Below are 18049 nucleotides of genomic sequence, written 5' to 3' on the forward strand. Positions count from 1 at the left end.
CACCAACTCGCTCTTATCTGTCAGTCATTTCCTGAGGGGTAGAATAAAGAGAGAGACAGAAGGAAATGAACATTTCAACAAGTGAAAAACCTCCTGTCTGTGATTCTTCTGTTGGAGGGAAATTTCCCATGTGTTTTCAAAAAAGGGATTAGTGCTCTGGACGCTCTTGTTCCAATTCCCTGTCCAATCCTATCCCATCTAATCTCCTCTCTTCTCATGCCTATGTGGTTAGTAGGTTAGCGTTGGATCAAGTGACTGACTGTGATACAATTAGCATCTAACACCATCTGACACTGTACATGTGCTTCTGTATTACTGCATATAATCTTTGCACAGTGCATCACCTATGTCCTGAGTAGATATGAGTATCACCTAATGTATAGTCACAGGGGTCAAAGGCCCAACAGAGGCAGTTGTCTTAGTTATCTCAGTTGTGGTTATCTGGAAACCTGGAGAAAGCTGAAGAAGTCAGGATGGGACTTTGTAACCAGATAACAGCATTTCAAAGAATCTTCAATGATCCAATTTATTTCAGCCCTGAGTAACACAAGGTTAGATGTGATTTAATTAAATAATTAGCCATGGACAGATCCCAAGTGCTTACAGAACTCATTCGTAAACAGAGTGCTTCTGGTGTTGTGCACTCTGTGTTTTCTTTTAAGGTTTTTATGACATGTTACAGTAAATAGTATTAGCTGCACTTTGCAGAAATGTTTATGTCATGTTTAGAGGCACAAAGGCCATTTTTCAATAGAAAGCAAGGGACTACTTTCTGTGTCTGAAGAAAAACTACTCAGGTGATTCCACGAACCATGATGCCCAGTTTGAAGAAACCATGTCTAGACGCAGCATGTGGCCTAACATCGTGTGATACTAAGGGAAGCTTCGGAAGTCTATCAGTCCAGTCATCTTCTTCATTCTAAAAGCTACAAAGATTGGAAAGTTAACGTAAAAACTTCAAACATTTGCTGTTTTGGTGTGTTTACCACATATTCTGGCATATTCGGAGTTTACCAACCAATTGACTGGATTTGAGAAAGTAAGCCAACAACTAAACGATTGGCATTGTGAAAGATTTAAACAGACACCCAAGAGGAATGGAGTAGATAGTGATCAGTGGGTGTGGTATGATTTGCACATAGGTCCTCAATAATGTTGAAATCAGTTGATTATGTACACACTTAGAGCTGAAGTAACATTTCCATGTTTTCTTGTATCATTACTGAATAAGAGATTACTGTGATCACCATGTGTGTTATTTACGTGCTAGAGTGCGAGAAGGTTTACAGAGGAAATAGATTAGATGGGTGCTACTGAAAATGGAAATCTGCTGATTACTGTGGCACAGCTACAGAGGTCATGCAGCACTGGTTTGTGGCAAAAGTTGGAGCTACTGCTTCTGAACGAAGGCCTTTTTTTCTGCACAGTCTGAATAAGAAGGGGGTTATATGTCATTAACACCACTGTTTGCATGTTTCCCTTCCTCCCATCTCCCCTTTACATTTCACAATTCAGTACCAGAACAGTTAACATTGAAAAATAATTTATTTCAGAAATGTACTGTGATCATATATTCATTCAGATTCTGCATGATAAGCTTTTGTTGCGTACAATGAAATCACCCCACAAATAATAAAAAAAAAAGTAGATGACATTTTTTTTCTGCTTTTTGAACTATGAAAACTAAGAACACACCACTGAGTCTTCACTATAGCGTTATGAGTGCGCCTGGCAGGTGGCTGGACCACGTCAGCCCTCTGTGGCGTTACTCCGGGCAGGTTTACATTTGCTGCAGAACAATCTCTTTATAAACAGACATAAAGTGAATGATCTGTAAGCTTACACAAAAGAAGAGTGAGCACGCACACACACATGCACGCGCACACACAAAACGCACGCACGCACACACGTAATTGCATCTGGGACAATACAGTCACACCTGAATATTACAGAGTGGTTGTTTACATAAAAGGAAAAGAGGTGAGGCAATTCAATGACATCATCTCTTGGTGCAGGCTCGGCGCTGCCCAGCGATAGTGATCAGTGACAGCGAAGAGTTATCTCAGCAGGGAAGAAAACAGGGGGGTGGTGGGAATCCTCTTGGTCTCTTATCAAAATCACACCGTAGAACTAACAGCTGTGCTCACTTGTAACAGTTCCTGATGACAGTTTTGAGACTTCGCCTCTTAAGTTGGATTCCAAAGCATTTCAGTAGAATGTTACTCATGTGTGTTTATGTGAGCCAGCGAAAAGTGAAATATGAGATATGGGTTTTGTATGCAAACTGATTCCCGGCCCACATGAGGCAACACGATGCCAAAGTCTCGGGGCACCATCAACAGTCCATTCACAATTGGTGCCAGAGATCATAAATACATGTTTCTCTATCAAGGCATCTTCGATCCACTGTAACACACTCACAAAAAACAGACTTAAACACTTCCACTTAAACAGATATACACTCGTTTCATATATCTGCAGGATCCTTCAGGCACGCCGCAGTCACTGACATTTGACCTACTACTATGGCCAAATGCTGTCTGACTTTTTTTTTTTAATGTATGTGTATGTTATAGGCCAGAGAGTTTTTCCACTGAAATCCATGATTGCTTCTTCAATGTCATTTAAAAACTCTCACAACCAGCACATTAAATGTCTTCGATTTGGCATAAATTCCACCTTTACGCTGGCAGTTTTTTGTTTTTACATCCAGTCCAAACAAATAATTGTTCTTTAACTTCCACAATATGGCTCCATCATATTGTCATATCAGTCTTCATCAAAGTAGAGTCAGCACTGACTTCATTTTGTCTTCTAGGCATGTCTACTATAGAATATTTATATATATGTATATATATATTTATATGTGTGTCTGTGTGTGTGTGTGTTTTCAAAGATTCTAGTGACTTTGTACAGAATCAGATATTACCACTGAATGAGTTTAAAAAAGTAAAAAGAAGGAAATAAATGATAAAGCCATGCAAGTATTTCAACTAACAAAATAAAAGTGAATAGATGTTGCAGAGACCTTTTTTTGTTTTTATCAGCCGGTGAGAGAAACCAAAGTTTACACTGGCACACTTCCACACATTAGACAAAAAAAAAAAAAAAAACGCCTTAAAAAGTATCATGGTGTTTCGATGCATCCAAGCTCACTAAAAAAATAACATGTGAGTTATGGAAAAGAAACTGATGATGAAAATAAAGAGTGAGTGACTTGATTGGGCTGACTGCAATGCTATGTTCTTCTTCAACACAAGTTGGGTAGGTATTTTCAGAAGTTTCTATGTCCTCAGTATTCTTCACACAAAAGAGGAAAAGCCAGCAATAGGGGCCCGTGAGCCAGGGGCTAGACTGCTGGGGGGCCTGTACAAGGTGCTGTGCTGGCTCGGAGGGTTGGAGCTCTGCTGGGAGGGGGTGGGAGTCCGGCTACCTTTGGGTCTAAAGAGGCTGCCTTGGCCCTGGGGCTGGCCCTGAGCCTGCTGAGGCTGAGGGCTGGGTGAACTCAGCTGGGGTGGCAGTGGAGGTAGAGGGGGCAGCGGTGGTGGGGCGCAGTGATCCGGCTCTCCTGACTCTGACTCTGTGTAGCTGTAGGCCTGCGCCCGGGATATGCCTTTCTGTTGGCGCCGCCAGGAGTTGTAGTAGGTAGGGTCACTTATGTAGTGGTTGACGAAGGAGTGGGTCTTCTGACGGTTAGGGTCCACCTCATACTCACTGTCGCTGCCCTGAGAAGCCAAACAAAGAAGAGACAGTGGTTTATGTTGTGAGTATGGTGTGACTCTATAGTGTTTCCATGTGTAGCAGTTAAAGATGTTGAGGCTAGAATGAAAATGAACATGAAGTTATTGTGTTATTCTAAGGCATCAATTTACAGCCACAGCTGTCTAAAAAGCAAACACATGCAAACACTTACATTTACAACACAGCACAAGTACAGACGGACAAAATGGTCAAAGATGGTCAAAGCATGAAGGATGACTTGCTACTGAAACGTGCACAAGAAAACCGTCAACACAAGATGGCAAAGGTCAATTTGTCTTCGGGACTTTAACCAGTAAGCAGATCTATATGTTCAGGATCTAAGACCTTGACCACACCACGTCAGCAAGACAGGGCTCGGTGTTGTGTTACACAGTGTGGCATATAAAACCTAACATGTAAGAGGAATCTGAGGGAAAGGATTGGATGGGGGCTACCAATTGGAACCAGTCGCCTATAGGGCTATATAACATTCAAAGCAGGCAGCCACAGGAACCTCACCAAATGCAGTGGAAGTGTATGTAGGCCACCTGTTCCATATGAAAACACCAGCGCCTCCTATGGGTGAACAAAACAATGGGTTTTACAGTACATCACCATAACAGAATGATTCAAATGGCCGAGTCATGATGGTGATAATGCCACAATATGTATAAATAAATGCAGAAATACAGCCTTTGTGCCATTCTGTGTGAATGGTATGAAAAGGTAAAAGGATGAAATAAAAACACCGTTTTGTATTGTGCAGTGCATTTTCCAACACTACCATCAACTTTAAGAGTATACTGAGAGCACTGAAGCATTGTTAAAATTATTTTTCTTCACATTTTAACTCAGTCTGAATTCCATTCTTGCTATGTGTAAAGAAATAATAGTTCTCAGCACATTCTCACCAGTGACCTTCCACCTTGCTGCAGGTTGAGCTAGAAGCACTACTGTATTCATGTCAAGAAACATTCCATGCATCAAACAAAAAGGAACGTGATCACTGAACGCTCAGCGGGGACTGCTCATGGTAATCTAATTGCCATGAAAGCAAACTGCCAATCGGCCAGGCAGCGTCTGATTAATCACCTTGCCACAATGAACATATGCACAGTTGACTGTGCCAAAAATGTCACTGGATAATTTCCCAAAGACGCTCTTATAAGTATGCAATAAGTGCATAACAAAAGCCTGTTCTCTTCAAAGAAGTATACCACCGAGAGGGTGCTGATAATCGTGAGCGTTTCAGAAATTTCTTGCTCTCTCGGGCCTTTCATAATCATGTACAGAAACATTGCTGTTGGCGCACACTCAAAGAACAGATCTCTCACTGGATATTGCACAGCACATATGTCATACATATGGCAGTTGTCTCAGATTTCCCTGTGCCTGCTGGTTCATGCCTATGTCAAACCCCTATATAAAAGCTTTTGTTTTCTCCATGTCAGCAGAGTTTATAAAAGTCCAAACAGAAACTTTTGAGTGCTGAATTATAGGAAAAACGATCCTACATTGTGATTCTCTTTAAAAGAAAGTATCCCGTTTTTTTTCCTCACAAATTAATCAAAGGCAGATACTGCACAAGCCATGTTCCCCTTAACATACCTCCCTTTTCCCCTTTCTTCTATATCGTTTTTCCTCTCAATAAGGGAGAGTCAGAGTGTGGGATGGCTCAGTATTTGTGTTTTTGTTTGCAATATTGTCACCCAGTTGTAAACCTTTAAAACACTTAGGTCTGAGAAGCATTCTATTCATACCAGTCTATTTAGCAGCACAGCAACACAATAAAAACATCCATTCACAGTGGACCAGCAAGACACACTGAGGCACTTCAAGTGGCATTACTTCACTCTAAAAGAATTAACCCAGCATTGAGAGATGAAAAACCACTCTAGCTGTGTGTGGCAATGGGAAAGCGTGACTGTAGACCAAGTGTTGACACAGGGAATTGCATCCTCCTGCCTGCTCCGACACAATTTTCGAGTGTGTGCAACAGATGTTCTGACTGTTAAATTGTTCTGCTTACAAGTACAGCGCTCCAATCTGTCTGCCTTTGCTTTTGGTTTATCACCAATATTTAACAGAAATAACACACGGATGCAATTGAGTAACCTAAAGTAAAGATGCTTAACAATTTGCCTCTGGGGCCGCGCAGCCCTTGATACAGCTCCTTATTTCAACTCATTACAAGCTAATTACTAGAGCTGAATGCTGTGACAGAAACAGACTTTAGGCATGAAATGCAGCATTGCACCTCAGCCTCAAGGGAATAACCATCTCATTTATGCAAGGATATGTGTAAGACAGACACATACCAGCCTGCCTGTGTCAATTATTAAGCATTTTTTCATCATTTTGATGTTAAATTAGGCGGTGAAAGAGATTAAGACATCTATCCAATTAACTAGCGAAACCTCTCGACAGTACTTTATTTCATCATCAGCATAATAAAGTTGCCTTGTGGTCCTGTTTACAGTTGCTAGCAAAGAAGAGGGAAAACAACAAAAGAGAGGAGGGAATAAAATTGAGAAAAAACATGACAAAGATGTGCATCAATCATGGGTCAGAATTACAGTTTCTCGGAGATAAATTGGTCATCATCAACAAACCATATAGGTGTTTAGACAATCTATTTGAAATTTGACATTGGCTTGCTGAAAATGAGCTTGCTGTCATCTCTGTGTTTGCCACCGTCTGAATTATTCCCCTTTTTGTCTGGATGTGTTGCTCCAGAAATGACATAGACTTACAGTCATGTTAAAAGCGCTTTGAATTAATTATTGCACTTTGTAAATAAATTCTCTGGTAAGCAAGGTCCCAACCCCATCCCCCCAAAATTGATGCATACCCCAACAGTCGGTCCTTTGTCCTCTTGTTATGGATTATTGCAAAAAGGAGGGGGAGAAAGGGGATGCTGTCTAAGTCACTCTTATTGATGAAGTGAACACAGCAGGGGTCCTTTGAGACAAAGACAATGACAGTGTATATGGGGCTGGAGGGGACTTGAAATCCCTGCACATTCACAGCACATATATCATTATGAGCTTTTAGCAAAAGCTGTGCAGGAAATTGGAAAGGGGAAGATGGGACGCTGTTGCTAGTACTAAAATACCAGCTTTATCAAAGCAAAGTTGCATACTGCCACCATCAAGGCAAGGCCTAAGCTTCCTCAGTAGTTCTCTAGCTACTGAACTTCATATTGCTTAATCAGAACAATTATATTCAGAGTATTTTAACATTTTATTGTTCATTAGAGCTGCCCCAGAAAGATGACATGCATAATGGAAGCATGTGCATTTATTCAGATTTTTCCCTTTAAAAGTGATGCCTAGTTTAAGGAAATATGTCAGTTTAATGCTCGTTTTACATGTGCTTCATCCCATCCAGCCAATATAAATGTCTGCGTCTTTCCAATAACCTCTGTTTTGTACACAAGCCAAAAAGCTATTAATATCAACTCTTATTTATTTGCGGTCGCAACTGAACTTTATTCTGGGTTATGACATCAAACTTTAAACGTGGCTGGTCAAAATTGGTGTGTTGTCATTAGTGACAATCCAAACATTACAGATAATATTCTCGGTTGAGTCTCAGCCAAAAAAAGCTGCAGAAACCACAGAGGCAGCAAGTATTAGGGTGGAGAAAGAGAGCGGCAAAGTCTGAAAGAAAAAGTATGCGAGAGAAAGCAGACATTTTCATCTCTCTCCCATGGAATGCCACTCTGCAGAGTAAACATAATCTATAATATGACTCAGAGATGAGGTCATTTGTCTTTAACTGGTTTCGGCTTTAAATTACACACAAAGACATTGCCACAGAGACAACCTTGGAAAGCGAGAAAACCTACACTCTAAAGGAAAAAGGGAAGTCAATAGGTCTCTACCTGCAGGGGAGCAGAACAGTAATGGTGACCCTGTTGCCTTGCCAAGTCAATGTTGGCTTTCTCCAAATCCCCTCTTCACGAGGAGTACAATAGTGAACTTATACCTGCTGGGGGAGGCCATGGGGATTAAGGAGGACAGACAGCACAATGTCATACTGATAGCTAAGAGTTATCCGCTCAATAAAACTTCAAAGAACATTCCTAGATTTTTTGAGCACCACTGGTGCTGATATGGTGGTCTGTCAGGAGCATGGCAGGGGAGCCTTGGGCTAACAGAAAGGCTCTGTGCATTTCACTCCATCAAAGCCAACGTCGACCCCTCGAATGTGCAGAGTGGCAGCAGACAAGTGTCGTCTTTCGAGGGGGGCAGTAACTGCATTAGGGCCATGCTTGACAATACACAAGTGTGAATGGTAGATATGTCAGACAGGCGTTGAAATGTTGAAATGCTTCATTTGAGGGGATGTTATGGTGCTGTGAAAGGTCCTGTCTGTAGCACTTCATTGTAGGGAGATTTCTATTTGATCTGGAAGCATGACTTAGGTTCCGATAAAGCGAAGTGGGGAGAGATTTCTGGCTTTGGAATTCACACTACAGACTTATTTATCTGAAAGATTTTCCAAGATAATTTGGGAAAATGCAGAGAGTAAAGAATTCCCAGATGAAAGAAAAAACTGAAGGAAGCCTGATAGCAAGGGAATTCCAGACTACTTTCCCCTGATGCTTTTATCTTACAAGGCTCCAAACCAGACTGCAGATTGCAAGATGAATCACAAAAACCACAGAGAGGATGTGATATAAACGAAAACAGAAACAGCATAGTGTATACGCACATAAGACCAGACAGAAGAAATTTAATTTGGTTAAAAGGGTAAGGGTGAGTAAAGGAAAAAACTGAGAATGAGAATAGACAAAAGCCAAGATGGCACACGCTGATCAATAGAAAGACAGACACAGACAGACAGAAGGGCACAATTTATTGATCACACTCGCTGGGTAAAAGCAGTTTGGCTCAGCACAAAGGCCACAAGTCAGACACTCTGACATCAGTTTTTAATAATCTATCAGTCCACACTGAAGACTTTAAAACTTCAAACAGACTCAAAATTATGATCGCGTTTTAACTATCAAGAACCAATACAGTGCTCTTTTTTTCCATAGAGATCAATTTAACTAACTCTGATCTGACTTGCTGAAAAGGAAAATTGGATAAACTATCTGTCTGGAGAGGCAATTTTCACTACGTAGCTAGCTGGAAAATAAATTTTGCAGAGTGCATCCCCTCTCGCTGCCTTACATAACGAGTGCTGTGGCTGAGTGCAGTGACCTAGATCTCAGGTGGATGTTTGTAGAGTGACATTCTCCACAGGTTACTGCCTGGTCTAAAAACTGCTTTGCCACCAGTAAGCAGAGTCATTAATCTCTCATCTCGCCATGTGCATTACTGTAGCTGTATCTTATGACCTCTGCAGGCCAAACACATTGAGATGGCTGACACAGAAAGGACACCAGCACGAACAGGCAAAAAAACGCACAGTACAGCTGACAATGCAAAGCTGAATTCCTGAGGAATTCGAGGAGATGACGGTGGGTACACGTACACAGGTACAAACAGGACTGAAATACTACTTAATGCAGACAGTAGGGAAGATGCAGTATAAAACAACATAATGCTATTGCACCTGTGAGTCTGAGATTTCCGAGGGTTTTTCAGTCAGGCTGCTGCTCTCTGCAGGGATCAGGTCATTGTACTTGGTGCTGACGTCCTCGTCCGAGTAGTGAAGACTGCCTGGGCTGGGCCTGGGAGGAGACCTGATCAAAGAGTAAATGCACACAATTAGTTTGATTCAAATTGGTTGTCAAGCTTAACAAAAAACCCTGGCTTTTCAAAAACAAAACCTTTTTGAATAAATCAGGTTGTATTTTAAATGCCAGTAAATCTCACTGGGTTGAGCAGGCTAATGGAGAGGCTCAGTTTCAAATTGACCACAAGACTGTTTTCTTCCAGCTTTCATGTCATCTCCCTCTGCTGCTCTATTCCAATAAAGGGTAAAAAGAAACTTAAAGAATACTCCCTGTCTATTAAAACCTGGGTTAACTGTTTTATTACTTATTCTTTGTATAGATTTGTTCCATTAAAATTAGAAATTGTAGTCAATACAATTTTTGCTAAACAAGCAAATGCAGTGACTCTAGATGTTCTCTCTAATGTCTGAGAAACTACAGTTAGGGCTTCCTGTCAAGCTCACATGTGTTCTCTCTTTCAGTGTGTGTAGGAGGGCAAGTAGATGAGAATCATGGGACACTCATGAGATGGCTGCTTACAGCCTGTCTCTTCTGCAGTGAATAATTTCCTTGATTCAGTCCTCACTGTGGGCTGTGGAATGTCAAACCACTAGGCTCTTGTGACTAAATTATAAACTGAACTCAAGGGGTCATCAAACAAATTGCAGCCTCAGGCTTTGCTCGGGTAAATGTTATTGCACGCTACACAAAATGATGGCATGGATTAATGTGTCAGTGGGCATACTTAGGTTATCACATTTGGAATTCAGATAGAAGCTTAAAGAGAGGTGGCCGAGGAAAGGGAGGATCATTAAAGTGAGGGGGAAGGGAGAATAGGAACAAAAGGGAGGTGTTCAATGAATCTGAAAACTGAAACAAAGAGAGAATGGGAAAAACGTGAAATAGTTGGAAAAAAGCATTCCCTAAAATGGTGCGCTTCTGTCAGGGGTGTTTTCAGTAAATATGAGAGTAATAAAAAAGCTCTTGGTTCCTAATCTCCTCCACATTTTCCACTGTTCCTAGTCCTCCTAAATAAACACCCATCTGTTTCTGCTGATTGGTGCTGGTTTGGCGGAGACTACTTGGACATACTGACTCCTGTTGACTTTCCAGGCCACAGCGTCGGCCGGCAGCCGCTGCCAGTGGAGCTGCTGGAGTGCACACACAGCCGCTCCACACATTGAAAGTGCATTTGCATAAGCATTTTCCATATAAATATATTTGGAGAGCATTTCAAAAATGTTGTGGGTAAATTCCAGCAGTTTTCACAGGGCTGGTACTTTGAGTGCAGTGTGGACGAAATGGAAAACTCCGCTGGGAAATCACAAAGCAAGCTCTAACTCAATTACACTCTGAGAGTTAAACTAAAGTTAATTCACTTAACTTTAGAAAATTGAAACATGTACAATGGAGTGCTCCTATACAATGAGCTCAAGTTTTTCTAATTTGTGTGCTCTTTCTACATGACTGAGAATCTTAGATTATATCCCCTTGCATATACACAGATGGATTTAGATGCTACAGATGAGTGGTTGCTTTTATATTTTCTAATTTACTGGGATGCTGCTTAAAGGACATATGTAGCTGGGGCCACGTAGAGAAGTGTCTGCGTCGACAAGTTCATGGGGTTACAACAAATCAATGCGTGTTAAAAAGGAAACTATAATAAAATAATAAAAATGCTTAAAATTATTTACCACATACTTTTCATACATGACTGTTTTGAGCATTTTTATCCATCCACCCATCCATGGGTTTTTATCTGTTGAGGCCTGGCCCAGCACAACCCGAAAGCCCATCATACTGTGGGTCCACAACTCACAGAAGGGGTCGTAGTGGTTCAGTGCTTGGTGGACCATGTCTTGAGCAATGTATCAGTATTTGTGGTATTCAGTATTTTAGTCACAGTATTCCATCCATCCATCCATCCATCCATCCATCCATCCATCCATCCTCATCCGCTTTATCCGAGATCGGGTCGCGGGGGCAGCAGCCTAAGCAGAGAAGCCCAGACCTCCCTCTCCCAGCCACCTCCTCCAGCTCATCCGGGGAACACCAAAGCGTTCCCAGGCCAGCCGAGAGATATAATCTCTCCAGCGGCCCTGGGTCTGCCCTGGGCCTCCTCCCGTGGGACATGCCCGAACACCTCACCCAGGAGGCGCCCAGGGGCATCCTTGTCAGATGCCCGAACCACCTCAACTGGCTCCTTTCGATGTGGAGGAGCAGCGGCTCTACTCTGAGCCCCTCCCGGATGGCCGAACTTCTCACCCTATCTCTAAGGGAGAGGCCAGCCACCCTTCGGAGGAAGCTCATTTCTGCCGCTTGTATCCGCGATCTCGTTCTTTCGGTCACTACCCACAGCTCGTGGCCATAGGTGAGGGTCGGGACGTAGATCGACCGGTAAATTCCAGTATTCCAGTATTTTTTATTTCATTTTATTCACATTGGTCGTGGCATCCATCTGCCGGTCGCAGAAGATGACCGTCCCTCCCTGAGCCTGGTTCTGCCAGAGGTTTCTTCCTGTTAAAAGGGAGTTTTTCCTTCCCACTGTCGCCAAAGTGCTTGCTCATAGGATTGTTGGGTTATCTCTGTAGGTATTATTGTAGGGTCTACCTTACAATATAAAGCACCTTGAGGGGACTGTTGTTGTGATTTGGCGCTGCATAAATAAAATTGAATTGAATTGAATTGAATTGAACATTACCCTTAATTGGCTCAAGTCTTATTTGATTCAAAGGTGTTTTTTTGTCAGAGCAGTGACTCTTCTAACATTGCCCCCTTCACTTCTGACATACCTCAGGGTTCCATTCTGGCCCCGATTTTGTTTTTATTTTCAATGCTATCACTCGGGTCTATATTTAAAACAAAACAAAACAAAAGTTGCTTAGCCTGTATATGATGATGATACTCACATATACCTACCTCCTAAACCAGGCATCACCTTCCTGTCTAGCTAAGGTTAAAACCTGTCTCCTTTCCTGACATTTAATGAAAAGAAATTTAGAAATTTTAGCGATCCATCCCACTCATCAACAGGTAATCACACTTTGCATTACCTCTTCAGCTCTTGAGCCTCAGGCATACTATTGTAAATCTTAGATAAAACAACAATCCTGGTGCCATCTTTTATTCCTTTCTTAAATTTGACTCAAAGATCAAACCAGTCACAGTTCCGAAACTCTGGAATCGTCTCCCTCCTAAGTTTACATCATCTACCTCACGAACAGTCTTCAAATCCCAAGTGAAAATGTACTCTTTCGCGCTTGTTTTTCCCTTGAGTTTCAATTAGTTTCTTAAGATTGTGGATCGGGCAGCAGTAAGGGGCAGAGGTCCCTGCAGTTTGATCCCAAGTTTGTGAATCTGGCTAAAGGAATTGGATCAGTTATTTATCCTCTTGTTATTTACCCTCTTGAGGTAATTTGAGGGGGAGCATGTGGTTTCTGGACCTGGAGAAGGGATTTGACCATGTCTCTTGGGACATCCTGTAGGAGGTGCTTCAGGATTCAGTGGGGCGACTGACCCACTGGTGCAGTTGTACAGGTCATCCAGTCCTTGTGCAACTGCAGCAACACCTGGTGGGAGTTGGACTCTGCCAGGGCTGCCATATTGAATATTTCTTTTCTTCTTCTTCTTTTTTTCTATGCACATTTATATATTCATTTATATACATTTGAGTATTGGAGGAGCGCCCTTGGAGGAGGGTCGCTACATCTGTACACAGCATGTCTGCTGTTTTTACCAATTAATGTAAATGCAATCGACCTACTTCTACAACCCCTCTTAGTATGTTGTTGTGTGTTTTCTATGTATGTGTTCTTTTATATAACTCCATCTTATATAAAAAGATAAACTGAGGATCACCATTATAGAAATATAAATAATGCAATAAAATAAATTATTATTGGCAATAAATAGAAAGAAAATGTCACTTTCTGGTGATTGTTCACTACTCTCATTATAGCAAAATAGATAATTAACAAATTAATTACCATAACAACTAACAGGATTTACAAGCTATCTTTTTCCCAATTCTCCAGCATCCTTTAGAGATCTGTTTTACAACAACGCTTTGCATCAGTGTAAATGTTAGTAGATTTTTAAGTTAATGACAGAGGAAATTTCCCCCAGAGTATAATTTTTCCAACTCAGAAATCATCTCAACAAAGTCATAATCACAGCTCTGAATTTTTATCTGCACTTATTCCCAGAAGGACTCCACAAAGTAACCTTCAGCAACTTGCATTCCTCTGTAGTCCTCTTAGCGAGCCCCCTCATAACACAGCCAAACGAAGAATCGAGCCAAAGTGAAGAACAGCTATTGCGAGCCTACTGGGATATTATGATAAACTGCCCGTTTTAAAACACTGAGGAATCTCAGCCCACTTTCACCCCCTTCTCCTTGACTCGCGTACACTGTTGAATGAGGCGTAAATTATTTATCAGCTCTCTCATTTGGACGGAGAAGGGTCCACTTAATCCTCTCACAGCAAAATTCAGTCAGCAGCACGTCAGGTAAGGAATGAGAACCAGAGGGTGAAATCAAATCTGCCCCCTGGTCTTTACTCATTACCAGGCTCTCTTCTTGCTACAATCGCCTGAAGGGACTCATTAACATGTCTGAAGTGTTCGGAAGCTTTGTCACTCAAGAGTGTTTAAAACCATGTTAATCTACACTGAATTACTTTGCCGAGACCTCTTTAAACCCGCAACCAGTGTCAAAGTTGGTTTCAAAAAACAAAAAGACGCTACTACAAAGCCAAGAAGGGATTGCACTGTTAATCCTTCCCTCTTGATCATAGAAGAATTTGAATGCGAAACCTGAGACACATTTAGAGTTCTTTGGTTTGATAGCATGCCGTTTATGTGCTATTAGTATGCACTCATTACTACTGTCATATATATATGTTCATGAGACCACACTTTATCTAAATTCTTTATATTTTACCAGATTGATGGGTTTATCTATTTTGATCTCCTTACAGGAAAAGGGTACACTTAAAGTTTAAGCAGGGGCAGATTAAGTCATCGGTGTCCAACGGTACTGAAATCCCTGTGAATTGTGATTCTCCACCACACATATTGGCCGTTGTATTAAACTCTGAACAAATAATCTCCACATAGAGAAAATCTCTGTGAGGATCAGCTGCAAATGGCATTTGCTGTCTGACACAGTTCTGAATTAAAATGAATACAACAGGATTAGGAACGTGTTTGATTTCTGATCCTGGTATAACGCAAAGGACTTCATCCTGTCTTTGGTATTCAGAGACCAGAGATCAAGATGTGGCATTAATCTATAATCGGAGACTCAGGTGTTGGGATTTGGTTTCCTTCGCTATGGGCTGAGTTCAAAGAGTGCTGACTGTACATCTGTGCATTCTTTCCCTCTGAGCCTCCCCCTTCAAGTCAGAGACATAGTAGTAGGAAGCTGCCTGGAAGCATCTCAAAGACCTGTGCCTGCTTTGATCTGTCCTCAAGGTTACACACACACACACACACACACACACACACACACACACACACACACACACACACACACACACACACACACACACACACACACACACATATACTCATAGAGAGACACAACCAAACATATTTCTCCAGCTTACTGTTACTTATATGGAAACACTCAGTTAATTGATTTCAGGGGGACAACAGAATGCATTTGTCTCATTTGCATTCTTTTCACTCAAAGGATAGTAATATCCACATGACATAACAGTCTGTCCAAAAACAACATGAAAGCAGCTGTCTATAAATCCACATCTTATATGCAGAATAAACAGGTTCTAATGAGCTAACAGAAAGTGTGCAGTCACATCTAAACCTGGACTTATGACTTAGTTCGTGAAGTATTCTCAGCACAGGTGTCAGTCACAGTGATTGGTTTTAAAACAAGGCCATGGCCTCAAGACCAGCGTTGCTGGGAATTCACAGAAATACAGAAGCTCATTAAGAGAGACTGCAGTGAGTCTCTTTATATGCTGCTTTTAGATAGCGGAAGGAGTGCATTTGAGTTGTCAAGAGTATTTTTTTTTTTTTCAACAGAGCTGAAAGTGTTTTCAGGCATGAGGTATAGCTTCCACAGATTACCCAATTATTTTTACCGTATGGCTGTTTCATTTGGACATTAAATTAAGCTTTTCTTTTAAATATTATGGGAACATGAATTTTCTTGGAAATGTGTTGCTCACTCACCTGGTGTAGACGCCGTTCTTCCTGCAGAAAGAGTTTTTTACAGACAGCCGTCGATTGTTAAGTTCCAGAGCTGGGAAACGTCCTTCGTCCAGGCTGACCATATCTCCGTGGGTGAGAGCGTTACAGTTGGAGTTGTTACCTGGACACACGTACAGAGACACTGTGTGACCACAGGCCAGATGGACAGGCAGGTTAGTGTCTGGGAAAACTGATGGAACTACTTGATCTTTTTTTTTTTTTTTTTTAAATTCTCAATACTGAAGTAACATTTACTCACAAAGCTGTGTACACTTTTTATCACATAGGCTTTTACTTCATCAGTCATGCCTTCAGATGTCATTGTGTTTGTTTTAAAGGTTCACATTGTTGAAGTAAATACAGCGGGGGAAGCTATTATTTGATTCCCTACTGAATTTGTAAGTTTGTTCACTTACAAAGAAATGAACAGTCTCTAATTTTAGCAAGAAACAGAATATCAGCCAGAAATCCAGAACATAACAGTTATAAACTGATTTGTGATTGAGTGAATTAAGTATGTGATCCCTAGGGGACAGACTGCCTGTGTGCTCATGTGGCACACAGATTACAATCAATCAATCAATTATAGATACTGATCTCAACTTGTTATGTGTGTAAAGCACGCCTGTCCAGAGAATTATTTTCTTCCATTCCAACCTCTCCACCACCATGGCCAAGAACAAACAGAGGAACAGATCAGTGGCTAAAGGAGAAGTACGTTAAGGCCATGGAGTGGCCTAGACAGTCTCCAGATCTCAATCCTCTTGAAAATCTGTTACTGAAGCCAAGTAGCAGCCAAGAAAACTACGGGATTTAGAGAGTTTGAGTATAGCGACGTAGGCCAGGGTCCCTCCTGAAACATGTTCAAGCCTGGTGACCATCTTCAAAAAACATCTTACTTACTGCTGGCCAACAAGGGTTTCTCCACCAAGTCGTGTTTTCCTTGATAACCAAAAACTGATTTCATGCATACATGTAAATCAATGTATTATTTTTATGATAGGGTTTTTTTTATGGGTTTTTGGTTGATATTCTTTGTCACTCCATTAAAATCAAACAAAGACATAGAGATTGTCCATTTCTTTGTAAGTGAGAAAACTTACAAATTCAGCAAGGATCAAATAATTATTTCCCCCACTGTAGTGGTATTCATATTTATGACTTACAGCAATAACTCACAATTTTGGAAAATAAACTTCTTCACTTTCTAGCCAAGCGTAACAAGAAAAGATCAATAAAACAAAATATGTAACTGGAGCCAGGAGCTGATTAACTTAGATACCTAAGGGATTAGCTAGCTTGGGATGTTAATTAGTGAGGTTCAGAAGTGCTGGTTGGTGGATTGTGTTTTCCCCTCATACAGCTAGCTGATTCCCTGTTTCCAGTCTTTGTTAGCTATTCCAACCATTTTCAGACTCTAGCTTTATATTGAACGGACAGCTCCAAGAACTGTAATGATTTTCATAACTAATCCTCAACAGTAAAGTGAATAAGACTATTTCCTAACAAGCGTCAAGTCAAGCGATGTAGATTTCCAAGTGTCCAAAAAACATGTGAATGAAAATGAGAAATTCGGCAGGTTTGCAGGGCATGTCAGTGGAAATTCCCTTAGAATATAGCAACACAAATTCAGTATAAATTACATAGACAGGGCTTAACATATTTATTAAACCACCTATCACAGAAACAGAGAAACATAAATATTTTAGACATCTGTCGAAAATTTTATGTTTTTATATCTAAACTTGAGCTGGCGCTCCACACCTCTCCAATAAGTCAGAAATGAATCAAGCATAAGATTCAAACACCAAAATGATTTTTTTTTTCTGTTCAGGAATGCAAGTAAAAAAAAAAAATGCAATTTGGCATCTGAATCAAAAATGAATAATGTGCTTTACTATTTTTTCAGCTCTGTTGTAAAACAGTACATTTGAAAATTCATGGATAACAACAATAATTATATTTTCGCATTAAATTAAATATCAGTTCAATTAAAGACCTTGCAGATAATGATGGTTTAACTGTTAAAAACGCATAAAAAAAGATTTTGTTATTTACCAATACTATGAATTTAGGCTAGCTGCAGCATTATTGTTATTTCTGTATATAAAGAAGCACATTCAAAATCTATCACAAATGAGTGTGCTAAACAATGACTGTGAATCACATCTGAATGCCCAGTGACATAAATGTTTAACTTTGACTTTAAGTGTCATGATTTTACTATATTAAACAATATAAACAGGATGGTTTCTATAGAAGATTCATTTTTGGAGGGACTATTTCTCACCATGTTATGGGTTAGAAACACTTTCAGTCATCCTACAGGTGGCCACAGCCAGGCCAGGACCTGCATGGTTGCTCGAGGCTACTAAAGGTCAATTGGTGGTTATGCCAACACAGAGAAAAAGAAATAGC

General features: G+C 40.8%; 1 protein-coding gene across 1 annotated transcript in view; it reads right to left on the reverse strand.

Annotated features, from left to right (window-relative positions):
- Positions 1-549: 549 nt before the first annotated feature.
- The window catches only part of sdk2b (sidekick cell adhesion molecule 2b), a 268384-nt gene continuing 250884 nt past the window's right edge, over positions 550-18049 (reverse strand). The window contains exons 43-45 of the mRNA XM_039616015.1: positions 15614-15752; positions 9310-9439; positions 550-3725 (exon numbers count right to left, since the gene is read on the reverse strand). Coding sequence (XP_039471949.1) covers positions 3303-3725; positions 9310-9439; positions 15614-15752 — 692 coding nt within the window. The 3' untranslated portion in view covers positions 550-3302. The remainder of the gene's footprint in view (positions 3726-9309; positions 9440-15613; positions 15753-18049) is intronic.

This window comes from Oreochromis aureus, linkage group 8 (genome assembly GCF_013358895.1).
Source record: "Oreochromis aureus strain Israel breed Guangdong linkage group 8, ZZ_aureus, whole genome shotgun sequence".
Taxonomy (NCBI): Eukaryota; Metazoa; Chordata; class Actinopteri; order Cichliformes; family Cichlidae; genus Oreochromis; species Oreochromis aureus.